The 26,037-nt window shown below is 42.4% G+C and overlaps 1 protein-coding gene across 2 annotated transcripts in view; it reads left to right on the top strand.

The window, feature by feature from the left end:
- The window catches only part of tmem131l (transmembrane 131 like), a 98,634-nt gene that overhangs the window by 59,176 nt on the left and 13,421 nt on the right, over positions 1–26,037 (top strand). For both annotated transcript variants that reach the window (XR_013932035.1, XM_080412845.1), the window contains exons 12-31: positions 42–129; positions 1,942–2,086; positions 2,845–3,015; positions 3,890–3,959; positions 4,699–4,822; positions 5,296–5,365; positions 5,475–5,584; positions 6,124–6,193; positions 7,027–7,160; positions 8,308–8,450; positions 9,456–9,642; positions 13,677–13,862; positions 14,813–14,965; positions 19,079–19,484; positions 20,333–20,623; positions 21,938–22,047; positions 22,754–22,917; positions 23,274–23,462; positions 23,973–24,054; positions 25,841–25,947. Coding sequence is in view for 1 of the 2 variants with exons in the window: in XM_080412845.1 (XP_080268971.1) it covers positions 42–129; positions 1,942–2,086; positions 2,845–3,015; positions 3,890–3,959; positions 4,699–4,822; positions 5,296–5,365; positions 5,475–5,584; positions 6,124–6,193; positions 7,027–7,160; positions 8,308–8,450; positions 9,456–9,642; positions 13,677–13,862; positions 14,813–14,965; positions 19,079–19,484; positions 20,333–20,623; positions 21,938–22,047; positions 22,754–22,917; positions 23,274–23,462; positions 23,973–24,054; positions 25,841–25,947 (3,000 nt within the window). In the remaining variant the exon portion in view is untranslated. The remainder of the gene's footprint in view (positions 1–41; positions 130–1,941; positions 2,087–2,844; positions 3,016–3,889; positions 3,960–4,698; positions 4,823–5,295; positions 5,366–5,474; positions 5,585–6,123; positions 6,194–7,026; positions 7,161–8,307; positions 8,451–9,455; positions 9,643–13,676; positions 13,863–14,812; positions 14,966–19,078; positions 19,485–20,332; positions 20,624–21,937; positions 22,048–22,753; positions 22,918–23,273; positions 23,463–23,972; positions 24,055–25,840; positions 25,948–26,037) is intronic.

Raw genomic sequence — 26,037 nt, 5'->3', positions numbered from 1 at the left:
AACTGTTTCTATGAATAACGGCCAATCACTGTCATCTGCAGGAGCGTTGCCTGGCAACAGCGGAAGATGCTCTACTCATATCAGCCTACAGATCCTGGACAACCACACAGCCAATACATTTACACACAGGTAACACACACACACACACACACACACACACACACACACACACGCACACGCAGGGCTGCACATAAAAACAGAACAATAATAAAAGCAACAATAATTAAAACCAAGGAGTGCAAAGTTTTACATTCAACCGCACATAATAAGTAACAGTAAGTAAACATGAGTGCAATGTACATACATACCATATGTACACATTACACTCATATGCACACACATGACTCTCAAAGCTATAGACTCTCAAAATATGGATTGGGAAGTGGGGCTTGGTAAGAGAATGCCCTGCCACCTACTGATATGGTATTTATTTTGGGAATGGTTAAGAGACTAGTAATGTGCATTTGTTTTCTCCTCCACATGGATTCAAGTTCTCAGTCGCCACGACTGATCTCAGTTATTTGGATTCCATAGAAGCCAAAATGTCTTCTTTGGAAGCATGTTGCGCAGCGAAAATAGCAGATCTACAATGCCTATCTGCCTATGCCTATACCAATGCTCTCAATGCGGCAATATGTTTAGAAGCATTTTCCATAAAACCCTAATGGTCTCAGATATTTCATAAAAGCTAAAGTTAAAGCCTCAATCTGTGATTTCTTCACCTGGATGACGGTATGTAGAACAGCAGGAACAGCATTACTAAAACATCATCATTAGTGTGGTTGCCCTAACAGGGCAACCAGACTATTGTTATCCTCCAGAGGCCCTAGCGGTTTATTTTCAACCGCATCTCCTCCCACAGTTTATTTTTCCCAATTTAGTGCCATATGTCAAAATGACCGGCTTCACCGGGAATCGTGTGCTTGTATTTTGCTAAGAGATTGGTTACATAGTTTAATTGATATTGATTTATTAGTGCATTAAACTTCCCCATCCACTTTCATGGGAAAATGAAAAAACTCCCATTCAAGTATTTATTTCTCAGAAACCGTAAGGGCTAGAGTTTCAAGACTTGGAGGGGTGGTTCATGATTTAGTCCAAAATTATTTAAAAAATAATTACACCAGTCGGCCTCATGGTGGCGCTATAACAGCCCACTTTACGTTTTGGCTTATAACTCTTGAACCGTAGGTTGTAAAATAAAAATCTTTTTTCCCCTAGATTCCTTGGGTCATGACGCATTTGTGTCAGGATAGATTTTCCGCCATTTTGAATTTTGTTCAAAACACACTTTTAGCTCCTCCTCCCACAAATTGTGTCCAAATTTCCTATGTAAAAAATCGGTACACATGATCTCTGGGCCCATGCGATAAACATATCCAAACGGCATTTTGATAGTCCTTACCGTTCGTCCGTAAATGGCTTCCAAAGTTAGTGGGAGGGAACCGTTTTACCAAAAATGCCAGAAATCACAAAAAAAAATCTCGGAAACCGTAAGTGCTACAGTTAAAAGACTTTGAAGGGAGGTTCATAATTTAGTCCGAAATTATTGAAAAAATAATTACACTAATCGGCCACATGGTGGTGCTATAACAGCGCCCTTTACGTTTTGGCCTATAACTCTTGAACCGTAGGTCGTAAAATCTATCTGTCCCGGCGGCAGCGACCCGCGACTAGCGTCGGCGCAACCACACTCTGCAATTGCCCTGAATTGCGACGCGTCTAGTTCTACATATTGTGTTAATTGTTTTGGAAACAGCGGCTAGTGTGGGGGCATCCTTTCACACAGTTTCACAAATCAAACTTTAGGACTTGGCCGTAATTTTTTTTATTTACAGTGATGAAATTGTATTGCTTTAATCCATGCCTCTGTGGCAGTGCGTTAGGGCATGGGACGTGTCCAGTGATAATAATGAACGTTTGATGTCTCTTCCCTGGCAGGGCGTTGGGGTGGGAGGTGTCCAGTGTGCTCCAGGTGAGACAGAAGGGGTCAGACCAGGTGGAGCTGTGGCTGACCAACCCTCTCCCTGTGTCCCTCACACTCACCAATGCTAGCCTCTCACACAGGGCCCAGGGGCTGCTCAAGGTAACTATCATAAACTTATATAGTTTATGATCCCCTTTAAAGACATAACTGTGTGACCGTTTCAATTAAACAACATTTATTTTTGATATCGTCGCTGTGGGGTGGAAACGCTTGGATGTCCAAAACTTTTCAGGAAATGGAAAAAAGAACGTGTTCCAATGGATCCAATGTAGTTATTATTTAGTCAGTTATTAATACTTTTCACTGGTTATATTTATATCACACACACGCACTCACACACACACTCACACACACACACACACCCCCACACACACACACACACACACACACACACACACACACACACACACACACTTATCCATTTCGCTTTCACTTTCAAAATGTTTGTCAAATAGCGAATAGCCGATCTACAAGCTCACAATGTGTCCCATTGCCATGCGTTATGAGCTTGTAGATTGGATATTTTTGCTACTTTTTGTGCAACACTCTTTATGTCATGCTCTATTAATTAGGGCATGACTTTACAAAAAACCTTTAAAAGTGAAACTATGGAAATGCAAGGTTCCTGTCTGACAGCATCAATATAATCTTTCATTTAAATGTTTTACAATAACCAATTCACATAGAAGTGTTTTTTTTTTCCAAATTCTCTAAACACTATATAACACTATTGTTATTCGTAGATGTCTGCCCTCAACACTAAAAACACAAATGTAATATTTTGGTTTCAAAATGTATCAGACTTTCTCAGTTTATCTGTGACTGACGTTATCACTGCGCTGCCACCTGTCTTTCAGGTGGTGAACTTCAGCGGTGCGGTGACGGTCCCTCAGGGCTGCTGGAGGGTGCTGTCCCTGCGCGTCCTCAACAAGACCCTGCCTGTCAACCTGCTGTCCACCCTCAGACTGGACACCAGTGTGGGCACAGCCCTGCATCTGCCCCTGCACCTGCACTCCTCTATGGACAAGGTAGTAGACATTACCCCCAAAGTAGCAACAAAACGAGCTCAACTCTGTCCATTCAAACAACAGTTTACCAGGGTGCAGAGCTCAACAAGACTCCATGTTTAACCCATTAAGACAAACCCATGTTGCTATATCAGTGGCGCTCAAACCTTTTCATGTCAAGGACCCCTAAAATGATATGTATTTGGCCACGGACCCCCATCTCAAAATATTTTGTTCCAGGGACCCCCCAGGAACAAAGATTTTAGTTAAAAGGTTTGCTTTAAAAAATATATAAATTCATAGATTTGCACACATTTTTACCATAAAAAGAAAATAACAGATCTACAAGCTTTGAGCTTGTAGGCTATTTTTATAGCCAAAGTATCAAATAATGCTATTTTGCTCAAATCTAAAATGACACAGATGCTTTTCCGGTCTTAATGGGTTAAAACAGAGAACTGTGAAGTTCTAGATTGTGTGGTCAGGTAGGACACCTACTGGTTGACCTGAAGGTCAAAGTGCAGCCTCTCTGCATTAACAGGCTTTTCATCATAGCTCAACAGTAGACATTCTGCAACTTAAACTCAGAGAATGCACAAATGTGTTTTTGTTCTAAACTAGTTTACTTGGAGTGTTCGCACTCATGGTTAATCATAGCATGAGTTGAGTGCACCGAATGAAGCCAACTGTTAATTCAATTGTGCCCTCTGTACCAACTGACTTCCTTCTTCGTGTGTGTGTGTGTGTGTGTGTGTGTGTGTGTGTGTGTGTGTGTGTGTGTGTGTGTGTGTGTGTGTGTGTGTGTGTGTGTGTGTGTGTGTGTGTGTGTGTGTGTGTGTGTGTGTGTGTGTGTGTGTGTGTGTGTGTGTGTGTGTGTGTGTGTGTCTGTCTTTAGCAGGGGGAGGTGCTGTTGGAGGTAAAGGCACAGTGCAGTAGACTCTGTCCTCTCGTAATGTCTGAAACAGGTGAGAACGCATCTCTCATACAAACAAATAAACACATATAGATAGTGTGTGTGAATATCATATATGGTGTACAGGTTATATTGAATCATTAGCCTCATATGTAGGTGAAGAATAGTAGCAGGTACAGTGTTTCTTAACCCATTCAATCCAGGAACACATCTACAAATGTCTTCTAAATCAGTTTTCTGAAAATACTTATGTTGCTATATCAGTGGTTCCCAAACGTTTTCATGTCAAGGACCCCCGAAATTATATGTATTTGGCCGCGGACCCCCATCTGAAAATATTTTGTTCCAGGGACCCCCAGTAGCAAAGATTTGAGTTAAAAATGTTCCCATTAAATATATGTATATGCATAGATTCGCAAAAATGTTCACGATTTTTCAGAAATAGCAGATCTACAAGCGCTATGAGCTTGTAGATCTGCTATTTTTGAATAGCCAAAGTATAAAATAATGGTTTATAGCTAAAATCTGAGATGACACAGATGTGTTCCCGAATTGAATGGGTTACGGTGCCGTTTCAAAGACCAGTTAGTGCAGCATGGAAAGGTAAAAGAAACCCACATACTGTATGTCGACACTCCAGGCAGGCGGTGTTCAGACCTTGTTCAACAGTATGATGGTTGCAGACAGCTTTCTTGTGTGATCTGTTCGCTGATCTGAGTGAGCGGGAGAGGTTGTAGGATTGGATCAGGCTTTGAAGGTCTCTCTCTCTCTCTCTCTCTCTCTCTCTCCAGGTCGCATCCAGTGGCATCGCTCTCTCCTCCCAGAATCCCCCTCTTCATCCTGGGCTGTTGACAGCAAGCTGGCCGCTGAGCTCTGCTCTCGATGGCACAGCCACAAAGATCAGCTCCCATGCAGGTGGGAGGGTTGCAACCATGTCTTTTTTGTTGATAATCCGTTTGTTTGTTTTTTAGCTATTTTTGCTATAAATTGAAAGAAAAAAAGGGACATTTTGGGAAAAAACCCAAATCAATTATTTTGTATTCTTGACTTGTTTTTATATTCAATTAAATCGATTAGTTCGATGAATTATCACACCCCTATTTCAGACACATTAATTTCAGAATCAACTAATTGAACTGCGTTTCTCAACAGTCAAGTTACTGTATAGGAATTGACAGATGCAATATAACATAAATGTAAAAATGTAAATAAAAATGTACACCTTGAATTGAAAATGGTTAGCCTGTTGAAATAAGATACACAACATGTAATAAGATAGTTTAGGTTTAGGTTTACTAATGGATTATTATCAGCAGTAATAGTTGTAATATTACTATTATTCTTGCACAATTATCAGACATGAATAGTGTTTTATTGTATGTCCTCAGATGGCCCAGGCTGCCCGCAGAGCCGGATCAACCTCTAGATTTTGGTGCCACGCCGCTGAATGAGAGCAAGGTGGGTTCAAAGAAAAACAAGTTTTTCACACTTTGAGAGCATATCCATTGTCATAATAGAGACATAGTTAACAATACATGCCAAAAAATGTGACTTGGTTCTTGTGCAGGTGAAGATGTTGACTCTGAAGAACCCAACCTCCTCAGTGCTTTCACTGGAGATCAGATCACTGTCCCAGTACCCTGCTCAGCTAGAAGCTCTGGACCTCCTGACTAAATGGTACCGTGCACGCGCTACCGCACACGCACGCACACGCACACACGCACGCACGCGCACATGCACACACACACTTAACTTGAGATGGACTCCACTGAAGATGGAAGGTACTCAAACACTATAAGTTCACTCTTAATCCTCTTTGACTTTCTTAAACGTTTTACTGTCTCTAGAAATTCCTTAAAATAACATTCAATTATTTGGTAAAAAAGATAATGATAATGCAGACTTTCCTCTCTCCAATAAAAGCTGTTACCATGTGAATACATATACAGCTTCAGACTCCTAAAGGTCAATTTATACTTGGAGTTTTGAGCATCCATACTGTCTGCGACTTGTCATCAGCGTTACCATAAAATATAAACAAGGAAGTGAACGTAGTCTTGTGCATCTCATAAGCAATACATTTTTGTCATTTTGAAGTCACTTACATTGTGCAACGCGTGGTTTTACACTTGCTTGTTGCACAAAGCATAACTTGACCTTTTAGTTCCTTTGTTTCCACTTTGTCTTCTAAACTTTTGTTGTTTTTATCTGAACAGGTTTAACATCAGTCCTCTGTCTGTCAACATCAGCACTACAGAGTTCAGCCTACTCACCAGCCTACCCGTGGTATGCACACACACACACACACACACACACACACACACACACACACACACACACACACACACACACACACACACACACACACACACACACACACACACACACACACACACACTGACTACAGCCTGTCCGGTTTTGAGTATTTTGGGAGAGACCAGTTGTACAGTCTGTAGATATTTTAAGCTACAGACCTGGACTTATTTTAATGAATGTTATTTTAACCAATCTGTACGTTAGAGTACACACTACTGTATATTATAACTAGTACATATGCTGTGTTTGCTCTTCTATGGAGAAATGTAGACCCTGGAGACTGGTAGGACATCTCCTGGTTGACAATGTCAATTAAATTATATAGCAACAGCAGCCAATGGGTGTGGAAAAGGGGTGGGATCATCATGGATGGTCACATTGTAGAGCGCTTTGGAGAATGGCGCTCCATTTACCATCCTTTTACCATGTTTATCAGAGGAGACATGTTGTTGTCTTCACCTCTCCAGATCAAACAGCAGGAAGTTTTTAGTGAAAGGGACTACATGGTAAACGTCTAAATTGGGGAGAAAATGACAAAGATTTAACCGTATATATTGTAGCTCCAGTACTGTTAATTCAACTGTACCCTCTGTACCAACTGACTTCCTTCTTCGTGTGTGTGTGTGTGTGTGTGTGTGTGTGTGTGTGTGTGTGTGTGTGTGTGTGTGTGTGTGTGTGTGTGTGTGTGTGTGTGTGTGTGTGTGTGTGTGTGTGTGTGTGTGTGTGTGTGTGTGTGTGTGTGTGTGTGTGTGTGTGTGTGTGTGTGCGCGCGCGTGTGTGTGTGTGTGCGTGCGTGTGCGTAGTCTTTAGACGGCGTACAGGGGGTGAAAGGTTCGGGGGTTCTCCGCTTGACCCTGCAGCCCTGGGAGAGCAGAGAGGTGGCAGTGATGTTCACCCCATCTGAACACAAACACACAACCACCATCCTCATCATCAGGTACACACACACACACACGCACGCGCACACACACACACACACACACACACACACACACACACACACACACACACACACTACTCATAAGGTACACAAGCACACTCACACTTGTAGTTTGTTTTCCCAGTGCAGGTTAAAAACTACAAACATTAAAACCGGTAAAGCATCTTTGTCATTTTTAGATTTTAGCGTTTGGCTATTCAAAGATATACAAGCTCACAGCACGTCACTTTGTGCCACGCTGCCAGCTTCTCACGGATTAAAGTTCTCAGTCACCACGACTGATTTAAGTCATTTGGATTCCGTAGAAGTCAGCATGTCTTCTATGGAAGCGTGTCATGCACCGAAAATAGCTTAATAACACTGATAACACCTTGATAAACACACTTAATAACACCTCGCTGAGATGTGTTGTAAGCTTGTAGATAGCCTATTTTTGGTTATTCGTCAAACTAGCAATAGAATGCATGTTCAATCTTCCAGAAAATCCTAATCTCAGATTTCATGAAAGCAAAGGTTAACCCTCTGGCGTCTGGCAGTTTGTTTTAAAACAAACAAAACACATTTTTGTCAGGGCTGGTATGGCCGACTTGAGCGATCTGCAATTTCTTTAGCTCGTTGGCTTGTATGGCAAAACACCATAACTCTACATATTGTGCAAATTGTTAATGAAACACAGCGCTAGTGTGTGGGGGTGCTCCTTTCCCGCTGTTTCACAAAGCGCATATTAGGCCAACAAAATTATTTGTTTTTTTTACATTTTTGAAGAATCTTGAAAGTGTTTGAAAAATGAATAACGTTGCATTTTTTTACACAAAAATGGCAGGCTGCATTAGGATGAACTTATTAGTAAGCAACCCAAGCTGCAGCTAATTAATAATGGGTGTGTTCAACGTACTGTAGGTGTGTAAATGTGACAATACCGTTGACTACTGTCCATGCTTGCACATGGGCACACCTAAATATAACACACACGTTATATTAATTTAATTAGCTGCAGCTGTGCTGCTAACTAGCCTGCGCCATGTTTTTAATCCGCTGTAGATTTTTAACCTGAACCGATAGACAAACTACTAAATCAGTCTAAGGTTTCACGCCCCTTTAACAGTGTGTGTGTGTGTGTGTGTGTGTGTGTGTTGCGTTCCAGGAACAACCTGACGGTGTTCGACATGGTGACAGTGAGGGGCCACAGGGCCAAGGAGCTGCTCAGGGTGGGGGGCAAACTGCCAGGGCCCGGGGCCTCACTGCGCTTCAACGTACCCCAGTCTACTCTGATGGAGTGTAGAGATGGTGAGACATACTGCTTTTTATATGAGAAATATCGTTGCAGTTACGGTTGCACTCGAAATGATTCACCCCCACTGCAAATTAGTTTTATTGGCAAAATGCATAAACTGTCAGCAAGTGGTTTCCCCATTTCCAACACAAAATTCCACTTTCAATGACTACTGTAGTCTCAAAATGATTCTGACCCTTCATGACAAGCCTCTTTAGTACTTAGTAGAGCAACCTTTTGCTGTTATGACCTGCTTCAAATGTGATACATAGCCAGACACTAGCTTCTGACAGCTTTGTCCAGTACTAAAGATGCTTGGTTGAATTTTTTTTTGTTTTTTTGTGTTGAATATGGAGAAACCACTTGTATTATAATATTAGAGCTATTTAACACATTGACTGCCAAGATATTAAACATAGTTTTCTATCCCCATGCCAGCGTAATTACCTTAAATCAACGATTGTTGAAACGCAGTGGAAGATACATTGTGTAAAAAAAAGACACGAAAAAAAGTTCCTGTGAGTAGTCGGAGGGATCTGTGAATCCACAGGGACAATAACGTTCCAACCGCGATCCGCCATTTTGGGGCCTTGGTCCGCTGAAAACAATGCAGGTTTTCAATGCAAAAAAAAGAAACTGAGTTACAGCTGTTTTTCTGAAAATCCCAAACAGGAAGCGTATGGCTTCCTGGTTTTTCGGAAGGACGTCACATCCGACTGCTTCTTCTCTGAGTGACGATCGATCATTCCAAAGCTGTGTTAGGTCGCCCCTTGTGGAATATTTTTATTTTTTTTTGGAAAGAACGCATCAATGCAATCTTGGCAATCAATGTTTTAAATTGTTCTTGTTTGATTTGTTCATTGCAACCAGCTGACAGTTTGTGAATTTTGCCAATAACCCCAATTTGCATGGTTAAATTGAGGGTATATGAGATACATCATTACCATTTTATATATGTAAAACATCCTTACTCTTATGTTTACTGAACCCTACTAAACTGTCCTCCTCGTGTCCTATAGGCCTGCGTACCAACAAGCCGCTGTTCGCCATCAGGAAGAGCTTCAAGGTGGAGAACGCAGGGGAGCTTCCTCTGACCGTCATGTCCATGAACATCAACGGGTACAAGTGTCAGGGCTTCGGCTTCGAGGTGCTGCAGTGTCACCCCTTCAGTCTGGACCACAACTCCTCCTCTGAGATCACCATTGCGTAAGTAACACTTTAGGTCCGTTCCACCGTATCGTCTCTGTCGGGTGGGAAACCTCATTATGTCCAAAACTGTTGCTTTTCAGGATTCAAATTCAAAAACGGCAAAAGTAGCAGATCTACAAGCGTTTCGCGCCGCGTTTCGCGCCGCGTTTCGCGCAGCGTTTCGCGCCGCGTTTCGAGCTTGTCGATCTGCTACTTTTGATGCTTTTGTGTGACGCTGTAGTATGATCAAGTAGGGTGTTAATTTTACGTAAAAACACGAAAAGTTAGAATATGGAGATAAGAGGTTTCTGACCGACAGCAACGATATACTGTAGATCAGACCGGCGACCAGGGATTCCGTTAGCCGGTATTTACCGGCCATTGACCGGTAAAATGTTGAGTTGACCGGTAATTATAAACACCACCGGCCACCGTGGCCGGTTGGGAAAATGCTGTTATTAGGCTATTTTATCTTTTAAGCCTATTATTAATATTATTATTTGGATAAAGTAGTTGGCTACAACCATTAAAATATATATATATATAAATAATCATTTAAAGTTTTTATCATGATCTGACTGTGTGGTTTAATTCCGACAGCCTGCTCTGCGCTGCAGTTATAGAATATAGCCTATTCGTTGTACGATGGTGTCGCGCGTTCAGAGCTACAAGCTCGCAGCACGTCGCTCACGCGCCGCGTTGTGAGCTTTTATGTCTGCTATTTTTGATACGACACAACACAGCTGAGAGACACAGCTGTGTCTCCTCCTAATCAGCGCTGAGTAGACACTAGACAGAGTGGTTCGCTCGGGTGTTGATAAACAGAACCGGGATTTTCCGAGGTGACCAAACCGGACCCAATTGTCGATAAAGGGACCCGAACACGTGTGGGTCGTGGATATTATGCAAGCACAGTGACTGTCTGTCTGCAATGGATACAGTGGTGAAAGTTGGTGAAAGCAACTATAGAGGCAAGTAGGCTAATCAACCTCGCGCAAGGCCACATATATCATGACACATATAATTCACGTTAACAAAACAAAACAAAACCTACTTTTGCATATCAAGGTTGAATGAGAATCGATGTAAAGCCCAAAATATATATTAATTTGTTTATACTGTGCGACGGTGTTGCGCAGGGAAAGGCTGTGGTGCAGGGTAATTAGGACTTGCCCCAAAACACCCTCGCCCCCATTTTTCAGGCGGACCAGTGGTTCTTGTATTCTTGTATTTGTTTTACTGAGGATAAGGGTAGAAATAGGTATAGTTTTACTGAGGTTAAGATTAGGATAGGAATAAGGTTAGGTTTAGGCATAGTTTACTGATATGTTTGTTTAGGAATACCCTACCAGGCGAATACCGCCAGATTTTCCCCGGGGCGACCGTGTTTTGGGGCGAGCCGCTGCGAGCGAACGTTTTGGTATTCGTCACGCAGCAGTTCACTCATGCCCACTTTATTCAATTACATTTTTGGCAAGCGACATCTCTGCATGATATAGTAGATCATATAATTTAGTTATCTATAAAAACAGGAACAGATTGCATCTGTGATAAAGTGGAAAGAAGCGCAGCTCTAACGTAACGAGGTGTAATGATCAGTTGGGTGCATGTATGTAGTGCAAACACGCATGTGACGTTAATTATAATATGTCCGTTAAATTTATTCTTTGGCCGGTAAAATATAATCCTGCCGGCCAAAAAATGCCTAGCGGAAACCCTGCCGGCGACACGTCACTGCCAAAGCCCCGCCCCCTTCTCGGCGGGGGCGGGGGGGGGCATGCTCTCAGCAGAAGCAGTAGCAGGTGTAAACAACGAACAGATCCAGTTAAGTTAAATTTGCAGTGATGACAGACACTTTTTTTTTTTGGGTCATCAGTTCACTATACAAACAATACTGTATACGCCATTCGCATAAAAACAACAACAATAATACATATTACATAGTTATGACCAAAAAAGGTATAGGCTGAAGCTAAATAGCTTATTCTGCCTACCCTTTCATTAAAAGTACATACATGACAAATAAAGAAAACAATTTAAGTCTCGAAAATAATTAAAACAGGAGAAGAAAAAAAGTTTTTTGCTTCATAATCCATAATATATTTATATAATAATGCATGATCACATGTATTATTATATAACTACATGTAAATACAAATGGTTGTGATATGTTTGTGAAGACACGTTATAGACATTGTTCTTGCATACAGTATATACAAGCCTCGGCGGTCCCAACTCACCACAGGTTGTTTTTTGCGCCAGTTACCTTACCAAAAGTCCTCTCAGAATCATCTTTATTGTCACATCACAGGTTTACAGGTGTAAAACAGTGGGTGAAATGTGTTTTTGTGCGAGCTCCATCATTTTTGTTTCCAGAAAGAGAAAACAAAAAGAGGGGGAGCAGGGGAAAAAAAGAAAGCATCATTCACTTCACATCTGTCGCATTGGTCGCTCCTGCTGTTTACTAATTCATTTGAAAATCATCATCATCCTCATTTCTTTATAAAACATGTAATATCCTGCAGTAGTAAATTTATGTTCCAGCCTGAACACTTTTGTGTGTGTGTGTGTGTGTGTGTGTGTGTGTGTGTGTGTGTGTGTGTGTGTGTGTGTGTGTGTGTGTGTGTGTGTGTATATCTGCTATTTTTTAATAGCCAAAGAAATCTAAAGTGACACAGATGCGTTCCAGGTCTTAATGGGTTAAGCAGTGGCGGGCCACCACCCCTTAAATCTGGCCGCTTTTTTTTCAACAACAAAAAAAAGGAAAAATAATTAATCATGAATATATACGTGATTGTAGGGTAATGTGTTAAGTAAGAAGTGTGAGTACTTCCTCCACCACTGTCTTTGTTGTAATGTATGACAGTTTGTCTATACTACTTGGTCTAATAAAAGTATGTCTTCCTAAATCTGGAGACAATTCATATGTAAACTATACAGATATTTTCCTGCTCATTACTGTGCACCTGTACTATAAAAGTCTTTGTGTTTGAGCACAAATATGCATTTTGAGAACCCAAAAATTGTCGGCACGCGCACGCCAAATAATTTCTGCATCCCACGCATCCTCCCCCACACCTTAAAGGAGTAGTTCACCCAAAAAATGACTTATTTTCTATCAATTGCACACCCCATGAAGCCTTGAATCCATGGATTTATTTCTGTTTTTGTGGCATTCCTAAGCCAATAATTTGATTCCCGTCTCCTACTGGCTAATGTATCCGGTAGGAGACACAAAGTAGATTATTTGTGTCTCCTACCGGATACACACCCGGTCATCAAATTATTGGCTCAAGAATGCCACAAAAACAAAAATAAATCCATGTTTTCAATGCTTCATGGGGTGTGCAATTGATAGAAAATAAGTCATTTTTTGGGTGAACTCCTCCTTTAAGCTTCTGGCTAGGGGAAAACACTGTACTGTGTAACTCAGTACATTACGTTTACTTCCTCTTTCACACTTACTGTACGCCTCGTTTTCCTTGAACCGTGTGCGATGTCCGTAATTCAGTTTAGTCCAGTGGTTCTCAACCTGTGGGCAGGGGCCCACTGGTTGGCCGCCACTGGATAGTGCAAGTGGGCCCGCAAATAATTGGAGAAACACTAAGACTTTAATGATAAAATAACATTAATACTAAAAAGCGATACCAATCAATAAGAACTTAAAGTATACTACATCAGTGCCCTTGATCCAAGGTGGAACACAACCGATTGATTGATCATTCAAATAAACACGCTCTGAAAATGAACACGGCACACACACACACACACCCACACACATACACACACACACACTTTCACTTCCCTACGCTCTAACTTTCTCTATCTGTCTGGCTTTCTACACACCCACACACACACACACACCCACACACACACACACACACACGCACGTGTTCCTCTCTGTCTCACCTTCTTTCAGTTCAGTTCAGTTGAAACACTCACAAAGGTCCTCCAAATTACCACAGTAGACAATTCATTCACTATTGTTACGAGGAAGAGCATTTTAAAACACGTTGCATCTCTCTGTCTCTCTCTCTCTCTCTCCCCATCAGGTTCACCCCAGACTTCACTTCCTCCTGGGTGATCAGGGACCTGACGTTGGTGACGTCTCGCGGTTCCTCGTTCCCGTTCACGCTCAATGTGACGCTGCCTCACCACATGCTGCCCCTGTGTGCCCAGGTGGTCCCTGGGCCCAGCTGGGAGGACACCTTCTGGGTGTTCACCCTCGTCTTCACCTGGTCAGCACCCACCCACCCACCCACCGCTGCTCCTTATCTACTCTGTCACAACTATTACATAGTCGCCTGATCACAATAGGCTCTATGCACAGCAGCCATATTGGAAAGAAATTGGGCCTCTTCCTTACTGCCTTCACAGGTGTTACCAATGATACTAATGAAGGCGTGTGTGCGTGTTGGCTCACTGGAAACACTCTGCTACACCAGTGGGTCTCAAAGGGCCCAGGGACCCTCATGGTTCTTTGGGGGGGTTCCAAATGGCCCCTTACGGGTGTGTAACTCTACAGTATAAGAGTGTACAAATGGAACCAAATGGACCCTTCTCAGAGTTATGGGGCTCTTTGAAATTTTACACCACTGTGATACACTAAATGGAACAGACCCTTAGTATAATTGGTAAGACCTGTGAAGGAACCAAGGAAGAGGTCCAATCTTTCCAATGTGGCTGCTGTGCTTAGAGCCTATTATTTGAGATAATCACAATTTGTTTTGCATAATGTTCAGAAGTGTTTCTTATGAACATTATGAGAGCCTGCCTGGGAAGCAGAAGTTCACAGTTTCGATTCCCGGACCCGGCAATGTGCCAAGGTGTCCCTGAGCAAGACACTTAACCCCTAACTGCTCCTTGAGGCGCTGCCCCCGTAGCCCCCACTGCTCCTGATACTTAGGATGGTTAAATGCACATACCACACTGTATATGCAAATATACAGTGACAAATACCACCCAAGGAGTGGGGACCTAATTATTAATCATTATTATCACTATACTACTAGATTTGTAGTATTAGTATTGTCATTATGCTAAGTGTGTGTGTGTGTGTGTGTGTGTGTGTGTGTGTGTGTGTGTGTGTGTGTGTGTGTGTGTGTGTGTGTGTGTGTGTGTGTGTGTGTGTGTGTGTGTGTGTGTGTGTGTGTGTGTGTGTGTGTGTGTGTGTGTGTTTTGGTTTCAGTTTCTCTCTGTTGGGGGTGTGTCTGATGGCGTTCCACCAGGCTCAGTACATCCTCACAGAGTTCTCCTCCCCCGGCGTCAGGATCAACCACAGCAACACGGGTCTGTCCAGAGACCAGCACCCTGTCAACAACATCTCCCCCAACGGAGTCAGGTACACACTCTTTTCCACTACGAAGGGTTCTGTGATTGTTTCTTTTTCTTTTACTTATCCATTATAACTAGAATCATCCCTGAAGGGGGTGGTATGTCATTAAAGAACACCTCATAAAAAAGCGAAAATAGCGGATCTACAAGCTCACAACGTTCCGTCGTGTTGTGAGCTTGTAGATCTGCTATTTCCGCTAGTTTATAAATAAAAAAGGAAAACATAAGTTTTGAGTTTTTGGTTCCCAGAACTCTAGTACTACCTCCTGAGCAGGGCCCAAAGTAGAGTAGGGGGTACTAAGTGAAAAATCGTTACGCGGCGGATAAAAGCATGAAATTTGATACAGATGTCCCTTGGGTCATCCTAAAACATCCTAGAAGGGGTGCCCAAAAAAATCTTAAACAGGAAGTGAGTTATGGACAAAATCCAAAATGGCCACCTAAACTGTTGACCGTTGACTCAAAAGACACCAAAATAATCTCCAAAATGCATAAAATGTGGCACACATGTCCCTTGGGTCATCCTATGACATCCTAGAAGGGGTGCCCAAAAAAATCTGAAACAGGAAGTGAGTTATTGACCAAATTGAAAATGGCCGCCTAGTGTTGTCGATTGACTCAAAAGACAACTAAAGAATCTCCAAAAAGTATAAAATGTGTCATACATGTCCCTTGGGTCATCCTAAGACATCCTAGAAGGGGTGCCCAAAAAAGTCTTCAACAGGAAGTGAGTTATTGACTAAATTGAAAATGGCCGCCTACAGTGCTGGCGATTGACTCAAAAAGCCTATAGAATCTCCAAAAAGCATACAATTTGGCACATATGTCCCTTGGGTCATCCTAACACATCCTAGAAGGGGTGCCCAAAATAATCTGAAACAGGAAGTGAGTTATTGACTAAATTGAAAATGGCCGCCTACAGTGTTGAAAGATGATGCAAGATACCTAAAGAATCTCATAAAAGCATGAAATGTGGTACAAATGTCCCTTGGGTGATCTGAATGCATCCTACAAGGGGTGCCCAAAAAGGTTTTAAACAGGAAGTGACCGCCTAAAGCAGTTGACACAAAAGAAAACATAAAGGGACGTCATAAAAGTGTATAATTTGGTACGTACATTGAGTGCTTCTTAATATATCCTAGAAGGGGTTATTTATTTGCTTGTTTATTAACTTTTTAGGAAGGGACCATGTTGAAGAAATTCTAAATGACTGTTTAAACAGTTGACCATGGCAGTCTGCATATTATGCAGACTCAATACGACAGGTTATGCAGTGCATAACCTGCCGTATTTTGTAGTCTACCTTCTGTTTTCATTTCTACATCACTTATTCATTTTACTTTCTGCATTATTTTTTTATTGTACTCTTTGAATCTTCTTTATTTATCTAACTCTCTGCATATTCTTATTTATTTTACTCTGCATCTTATCTTACTCTGCATATTCTTATTTTACTCTCTGCATCTTATTTATTTTGCACTCTACATCTTCTTGCTTGTTTTACACTCTATCTTCTCATGTATTTTGTTCTTGATCATTACTGTTTTTTTGTGATTAGTGTTTAGTAACTACATGTATTCATGTGTGCCATTTCGCAATTACCAGCACATTGGCATAATGCTCTGCAAGGTAACCCAGCATCCCGGCATCTACACTTTCTCAAACAGAAGGGCTCAGCTTTGCAGCCACACTTGAGTTCTCTACAAACTTAAGCAGTCTCTGGCAAGAGTGTCCATAAAGGTGTCCACGAATCAGCGACTTTAATCCATCCATATTTGTCAGGAGATGGTAGAGATTGCATAGCTTTCAGGCTTCTGGACCAAATGCCAGATTGGCTGCTCGATTTGAATATTGTAGCAGTGCAGCCCGTGTGGGAGGAGTGTTTTCCATTGAGAGACTATTAAAACTTTTTTGGCACCCCTTAGGATGCATTCAGATCACCCAAGGGATATTTGTACCACATTTCATGCTTTTATATGAGATTATTTTTTATGAGTGTCTTTTGCATTATCTGTCAACACTGTACACGGCCATTTTCAATTTAGTCAATAACTCACTTCCTGTTTCAGATCATTTCAGGCACCCCTTCTAGGATGTCTTAGGATGACCCAAGGGACATGTATGCCAAATTGTATGCTTTTATGAGATTCTTTAGTTGTCTTTTGAGTCAATCGACAACACTGTAGGCGGTCATTTTCAATTTTGTCAATGACTCACTTCCTGTTTAAGATTTTTCTGGGCACCCCTTCTGGGATGTCTTGGGATGACCCAAGGGACATGTATGCCAAATTGTATGCTTTTATGAGATTCTTTAGTTGTCTTTTGAGTCAATAGATAACACTGTAGGCGGCCATTTTCAATTTTGTCAATAACTCAGTTCCTGCTTAAGATTTTTTTGGGCACCCCTTCTAGGATGTCTTAGGATGACCAAAAGGACATGTGTGCCAAATTGTATGCTTTTATGGGATTCTTTAGTTGTCTTTTGAGTCAATCGACAACACTAGGCGGCCATTTTCAATTTAGTCCATAACTCACTTCCTGTTTCAGATTCCTTTGGGCTCCTCTTCTAGGATGTCTTAGGATGACCCAAGGGACATATGTGCCAAATGTTATGCTTTTTGGAGATTCTTTTGGTGTCTTTTGAGTCAACGGTCAACAGTTTAGGTGGCCATTTTGAATTTTGTCCATAACTCACTTCCTGTTTAAGATTTTTTTGGGCACCCCTTCTAGGATGTTTTAGGATGACCCAAGGGACATCTGTATCAAATTTCATGCTTTTATCCGCCGCGTAACGATTTGGCCATTTTTTGTGCTTAGTACCCCCTACTACTGGGAACCAAGAGCCAAACAAAGCTGGTGTAATGCTCCCCCTTGTGGGCTAATCTGAACTGCATGTAGTTGTTCAAGAATCAGAGGAGTGATGTTTAACCCAACAGCATCAGTGTCTAGTGTTAAGATGACAGCTGTTGTCAGTGGATTCCACTGTATACTAAGTATATGTACTCAAGTACTGTACTTAAGTAAAATGTTGAGGTATTTTTTACTTTACTGGAGTATTTCCAGTTTTCAGTACTTTTACTTCTACTCCACTACATCTCAGAGGCAAATATTGTGCTTTTACTCCACCACAATTATTTGAAAACTTTAGTTATATACTAGTTACTTTGTTGATTTTGATTATTATTACAAAACATACATTAACCACTTCAGCCCTACATACATTTCGGCCATGTATGCGACGCATTGTGAGCTTGTAGATCTGCTATTTTCAAAAGATGTTTATACATTTGAAAATATGAAAATGGACATTCTGCATAATGAGGACTTTTACTTTTGGTACTTTAAGTACATTTTGATGCCAATACTTTTGCACTTTTTGTCAAGTTCATTTTGAATTCCGGAGTTTTACTTCTAACAGAGTATTTCTATATTGCAGTATTGATACTTTTACTTAAGTAAAACATTTGAGTACTTTTTCCACCACTGGTAGATTCCATACATTTACAACTACAGCCAATGCATTTATTTCATAAAATGGACTGACAACGTAGCAAACCGCAGTAATAGAAGCTCCGGTAATTTTGTAATTAACACATTGAGTGCCAAAAACGGTCCGGACCGTTTTTGAGAAGCTATGCGTTATGGGCCATAAACGGTCCTGACCGTTTTTGGCCCATTTTTTTTTTAAAATATTTTTCCCAAGTGGGGCGCTCTAACGAAACGTTGGGATCATCCAAGGAGTCTCTAAGAAGGAGAGGCCGGATGTGGATCCATGTCAAAAATGCTTCCGGGCGGTCGGCCGCTCCAATGTTAACTCCTTGACTAAAAGCTTAATATCTCCATTTCTTTTTAATGTGGTGGAAATGAGCCGTTTTCGATCGGCGATCACTCTGCAATGGAGGATCGCGTTAGAAATATTATTGTTCCAGGCGTTAGTCGGGACCCTCCGCCGTCTCGCACGCAGGCTTTGTTTACATGCGCGTCCTCGTCGGGGCTTCTACAGCACGAAACATATCAGCGTAAGTGGATGGAAGATATGCTGGCACTAGATATACCCTATTTTAATAAACCTCTGGCACACAATGTGTTAATATGTTGTCATTGTTTGTGTTTTTAACAGTAAAACCAAGGGCAGCTGCAAGAGCTACGTCGACTCGGGCCACACCTCCGACAAAGGGAAGGGGCGGGGCTCTCCGGCGCTGGCCAATAGCGGCAGCGCGCCTCGGACCCAGTCCTCCAATAAGAAAGGCTCATCCGGGTCCGGGTCGGGTTCCGGTTCCGGTTCCTCCACCTCCTCCACCCAGCCTCAGAAGAAGCACCGCGTCTCACTGTTCTACACCAAGTACAAACCCGGCTCCTCCGCCGTAACCGCGGCGACCGCCGCCGAGGAGGAGGAGCAACGCGACGACCTCAGCCCCGCCCCCCCGCTGACACCGGACCCCGACGTCTGCAACAACAACGAGCCGCTGTGCCCCCCCGCTCCGCACGACAAGAACACCACGACCACAGCAACGCACTTTAACCCTGTGAGTAGTATAGTCTCTCAAGCCAAACAACTATTCCACAATATTCAAGTGCTACATAGAGTCTGTAGCTACGCCTCCTGAAAGCAGAGAACGGAAACTGTCATCTGTTCGTCGTTTCCGTTCATGTATTTAAAAACATTTCCTAAATATTTTTGAATTTCCATTTCGGCTAAGCAACAAGCTATATATGCGTCGACTATTTTGATTTACAGCAGGATACATTTACATGACTGCAAAGACTCCTATACCTGCCTATCGCACCAGGTTTATTGGCAGCAATGACTGGCAGTAGCACTCGTCTTGCCTCGTTTAGCATGCATTTGAATGAATGAATGAATGAATAGTTTTAGTTCGGTACAGAGTTAGTCACAACAAACATTACAAATACGATACTTGGACCGAAAAGGTGTAGGCTGAAGCCGTAGCTTATAATGCCTACCCTTTTTGTCTTCAAATATACTTAAAACAGAAACAACAACAACACATCGATACAAAAGACAAAACAAATAAAACATTTGGACGCCTCACATATAATAATATTTTATGGTTTATAATGAAGTTTTATATTTATCTACTATATTATCTTTAAACATTGTCTTGAATTTATAGCTTTAGCCTCATCTAGTAGGCATTTATCTATTACTTCTTCCACCATTGTTGTTTTCATCAGTGTTTGGAGTCAACGCACCACTGGACAACCCTGCTTCTGAGTAGGTTTGGTCAGTGTGTGCAGTTCCAAACGCACCATAAGTACAGTATATAGGGTTTAAGTGGTTAAATTATAACTTATATTACACATGAGACGAAAAAACATGTCCTAATTGTGTATATACATGTGGGTCTTACAGGGTTTTAAGGAAGACGCCCAGATTCAGCTGCAGTTGGAGCTGGAGCCGGCAGAAGACAATATGTTTCCCATGGAAGCGCCTGCCGGGTTCCCAGACAACGTGACCGTGGGCCCGGGCCCCAGGCCGGGCCTGCTGCTCTGCAGCCCGGCTACGCACAGCCTCAGCAGCCCGGACAGCGTCACCGTGGGCCCAGGCCCCAGGCCGGGCCTGCTGCTATGCAGCCCTGCTACGCACAGCCTCAGCAGCACTGAGAGATACACCGACAGCAAGACTGACTCATCCCAGCTGGAGGTGAGGATGGAGGACTTCTCATTGTTTGATTTTTGTATTTCTTAACACATTCACTGCCTGAATTATTTCAGATTTTTTGCAGTTTTATGCCAGAGATTTACTCAGGAGCCGAGATACAGAATTTCAAAGTTTTAAGTTAACAAGGAAGTGGATAGGAGTCTAGATCTTCGAAAAATCATATCTCCTTGGTCTTTGGTCTTTTTTTTTTAAATGAGTCTAGGCAATCAAGTGATGGATTTGAAAAACGAGTTAACTTGATCTAGGCAATCAATGTGTTAACACATTGAGTGCCAGAGGTTTAAAAAAAAAGGGTACAGCCAGCACTGGCCATAGCCGTTTTTGACACTCAATGGTTGGATTATGAAAAACGGCCAGGGCCGTTTTAGGCACTCAATGTGTTAATTTGTGTAACATTTTTTTCAGGGATGCAATGGTAAATCGAATTAATCGATTTAAGTCAGTGGTTTTCAACCGTTTTCATATCAAGGTCCATTATTTATTTGCCATTTGAGCCACGGACCACCGTGTGATGAGATTTAGACTCCCAGACCCAAAACCTGTGGTACCATAGGAGAGATAATAACAGGCAAATGTTGATCAAAAGAACAATTATTTAATTAAGTAATGCAGATGTTTAACAATAATTGAACTCTTGAGAGCGTAAAATGAAACCAAATGGACCGTGTTTCATTTTACACTCTCCAGTTTTTTATACTCTCCATTTGACACTCTCCATTTGACACTCTCCAGTTTAAAGATCTATTCCAGGGTCCATTTGGTTACCAACTCTACATCATTTAGCTGGGGACCACTTGGAACCCCCTCAAGGACCACTGGTTGAGAACCACTGATTTAAGTGATTATTAAAAAAATCGATAATCGTTTCAAGGTGGGCGTGATTTATTTTAGCTTTGTTTCCGCGTTCGGCCCAAGGCTTGTTGCTTGATTCTGCCAGCAGTGAAAGTGGTGATAGTTTTGAAGACACCTTTTCTGAGGAGGAGGTTGGGAGGTACTAGCCTTAGGAACCAACCTCCAAGAGGTACAAACACCTCTGTAATCCCTCTCTCAGTGACCATGCATAAATGCAGCCTGTCGAAAAAGATGGCAAAACCTCTGCGACAAATTTCACAATTTCTGCACGACAGAGGGAGATCCAGGTGGTAAAACCACTGGTTCTAGCACTGTACACGATGCTTCAGCCGCTGTGTTGCTAGGCAGATTCATTGAGTGATGAGGGCAGATTACTGAGTGGACAACTTGGAAGCTATAACCCTGCTATAACCCAGCCCTTAATGTTTTCGTCTGTGTCTCCAGACCAGAGACGATGTGAAAGCCCCGAAGAAGAAGTGCGAGAGCCCGGAGTCTGGAGGACCAACGGCAACTAACAAAGGGAAGAAGAACCGACGCAAGACTGTAGAGTCTGGGTAAACTACTCAAACTACTAAACTACCTGTACTTCAAGTAAAAATACTGACCTGTACCTCTTCATATAAACTACTGCCCTGTACTTCTCATGTGCACTGCTACAAAAGCCAAAAACACAGTTGTTTTGTCCATTCACTGTTACTGCAGAGTATTTTATGTCGGTTTTCGGGCCTCTCATACAGCATTTTTAGCTAAGTTAATGTATATGCTTTAGAATGATATTTATCAGTAGTAGTAGTACCGGTAGTTATTTATACAATTATACACTGGAGTGAAATAAGTCAATTGTCAGTTGACTGTTGTAAAATGTGTGTGTGTGTGTGTGTGTGTGTGTGTGTGTGTGTGTGTGTGTGTGTGTGTGTGTGTGTGTGTGTGTGTGTGTGTGTGTGTGTGTGTGTGTGTGTGTGTGTGTGTGTGTGTGTGTGTGTGTGTGTGTGTGTGTGTGTGTGTGTGTGTGTGTGTGTGTGTGTGTGTGTGTGCGTGCGTGCGTGCGTGCGTGCGTGCGTGCGTGCGTGCGTGCGTGCGTGCGTGCGTGCGTGCGTGCGTGCGTGCGTGCGTGCGTGCGTGCGTGCGTGCGTGCGTGCGTGCGTGCGTGCGTGCGTGCGTGCGTGCGTGCGTGCGTGCGTGCGTGCGTGCGTGCGTGCGTGCGTGCGTGCGTGCGTGCGTGCGTGCGTGCGTGCGTGCGTGCGTGCGTGATCTGTACAGCGTCCCTGACCACAGCGTGGTCATGATGTCAGAGCGGGAGAAGGAAGCTGATTGGAGGACAGGGGAACAACGGAACGTCAACGGAACGCGAAGCAGGAACCGCTGTTCTAAGGCGGAACCTCCGAAACCAGTCCAGAACACCACGGTCCCTATCAAACACAACGGTACATAACTCAGTTCAGAACACCACACAGTGCACAGCACACAATTATATCAGGCTTCCAGACTAACTTTTTGGTTGCACTGGTGCGCCCAACTCTTTCATTTAGGTGCTAGGCCTGTCATCTATTTGAATACACAAAATACACACGAAAACACACACAAAGTAAGATGTGTTTGTGATATAATTGTAACTATTGAATGACTCTAAAATGGCTATCTGTTGGAATTAAAACCTTCAACATTCGAATTGTGTTAATATGGAAAAAAACTCAAATCAAAAAAAATAATTGATGTATTGGTTGATCGATTGATTGATTGCTTTTCTTGTCGTTGCGTGTGTGTGTGTGTGTGTCAGCAGGTGTGTGTGTGTCCCGGCCCAGGCGGAGGTGTCCAGCGGAGCGGGGAGGGGGTGTGTGTGAGTCGGGGTCAGACTCGGGCAGCTCGTCAGGCAGCGTTCGCGCCAGCAGGGGGAGCTGGAGCTCCACCAGCAGCATAGAGGGAGAGAGAGACCACCGGACAACACACTGCACTACCTCTGCTAGGAAGAGTACGCACACACACACACACACACACACACACACACACACACACACATACTATACTTGTGAGGAGATTAAACTTTTTATTATGGTCATTTTATGAATGCATTTTTTTCCATGTTTTGCCATTTTGAACCCTAACCCTAAAGCCTGAGCTCTTTTGGGTGCATGTGGCCCTCACAAGTATAATAATAGAACACACACACACACACACACACACACACACACACACACACACACACACACAGTTTATCTGTTTTTATGTTACTTTCTCTCTTTCCACCTTTCTTCAATTATGAAGTTTGTATGACAACAAATTTCAGCCTCATTTTGACCCCTGTAAAACCGTGTGTGTGTGTGTGTGTGTGTGTGTGTGTGTGTGTGTGTGTGTGTGTGTGTGTGTGTGTGTGTGTGTGTGTGTGTGTGTGTGTGTGTGTGTGTGTGTGTGTGTGTGTGTGTGTGTGTGTGTGTGTGTGTGTGTGTGTGTGTGTGTGTGTGTGTGTGTGTGTTCTCTCCAGGAGACTCCATGCAGCAGTACAACATGTACCCTGCAGAGAGAGACTGCTACCAGACTATCAACGCAAACTACAAGACCCAGAGGTACACACACACAGAAATACAGCGTACAACTGCTCCCATACAACTCTTAACACAACATCATCTACTGTATTAGACCAGTGGTTCTCACACTTTTTCATTTCAAGGACCCCCAGTTTGATATGCTTTAGGTCATGGACCCCTATTATGGGTCCATTTGGTTCCATTAGTCCACTCTCAGAGTTAACAGACCAGTAAGAGTCCATTTGGTTCCTAACTGAAACTCTCATGCATTAGCATTGTAACACATTGACCACGCCTTTTACTGTGGCAGCCCCCCAGACTGTGGAACAGCATCCCCCACCCTCTTCCCCTACATGTAATCCTTTAAAAGGAGCATGAAACCCCAGGCCGGTTTTGTTTGTTTGTTTTCCAGTTCAGGTTAACCCATTCAATCCGGGAACGCATCTGTCATTTTTTGATTTCTTGTGCCGCGCTATGAGCTTGTATATCTGCTATTTTTGAAAAAAAAATCATGACGAAGACCAAGTCTTTGAATATATATATTTTTAAAGCAAACATTTGTAATTCAAATCTTTGCTTCTGGAGGAACAGTTTAAAAACAATAATAAATTATGTTGCTATAATAATCAGTGGTTCTCAAACTTTTTCATGTCAAGGACCCCTAAATTGATATACATTCGGCCGCGGACCCCTATCTGAAAATGTTTTGTTTCAGGGACCCCCCAACAGCAGATGTATTAAATACATGGCAGGCTAGTTAGCAACGCAGCTGCAGCTAATCAAACGATTAATGGGTGTGTTGCATTTCGGTGTAGCCAGAGCCATGGGTGTACCACTGGTCATCACTGTGTACTATAACAGTGGTTCTCAAACTATGGGTCGGGTTTTGGGGGGGGTCCCAAGATGATTTACTTAATGTGCAACATTGTTTGCTCACTCGACATTAAACAAACAGTACAGTATAAGTGTATACAGGGTATCTGCACATGACAATTTTTAGAACTTTTAAGACCTTTTTAAGACCTTTTTAATATACCGGTAAGTGTATACAGGGTATCTATAAGTGTATACAGGGTATCTGCACATGACAATTTTTAGAACTTTTAAGACCTTTTTAGTAGCTCTAAAATGAAAAAGAAATGAAAAGAAAAATAATAAGACCATTACTGCATCAAAAGTAATCAACAAATTATACTATAAAAATGGTACTAACAAACATTGGCCAAATTGTAAAATATTACCCAAGAAAGAGGCACACATACAGTAGTGAAAATTAAAAAAAAAAGAAGTGAAAATAGCCAATCTAGAAGCTCACAACACCTCACAACGTGAGCTTGCAGATTGGCTATTTTCACTATTTGCATCTGTGGAACCGAGACAAACAAAATGTAATGCCACAACTCCTAAATCCCAAGAGCTTGTCATGGTGGGGGGTCCCCAGCTCAAATATGATTCTTTGGGGGGGGGGGGGGGGTTGCAGCCTGAAAATAAGAGAACCACTGTACTATAAGGTCAGCCAGATGCAGCCTTCCATCTGCTGTAGTTTTGGAAAATAAACTACACTCAGCCTACTGTAGGGTTTCATCCTCCTTTGACCACCTCCAACCTGGCATGCCTACTTTGGGCATGTCATTATTAACGAAAATTTTCAAACATTTTGAATATTTTTCTTCAATAATTTACAAAAATAGCTGATCTACAAGCTCTGTCCGTCTGTCTGACTGTCTGCCCTACAGTGTTTGTATCATAAAAACCTGTCTGTCTGTCTGTCAGTGTTACCAGTTTGTATCATAAAAACCTGTCTGTCTGTCTGTCTGTCTTACAGTGTTACCAGTTTGTACCGTAAAGATGTGTGCCAAACTCCAGAGCCTCCGGTTCCATGTTTTAACCCCAGCTTCGCCGCTGTCACCGCTGGTCTGGACAGGAACGCTGGTAAGCTCTTACTTAACCCCTGTACATATAAAGGTAGGGTAAGACACTTACTAAGTGATATGTTTTGGTTAAAACAAAACGTTTTTTTTT

This window comes from Gymnoscopelus braueri (assembly GCF_963280865.1).
Source record: "Gymnoscopelus braueri genome assembly, chromosome: 2".
Lineage (NCBI taxonomy): Eukaryota > Metazoa > Chordata > Actinopteri > Myctophiformes > Myctophidae > Gymnoscopelus > Gymnoscopelus braueri.
This window is presented reverse-complemented; position numbering and strand designations above follow the sequence as displayed.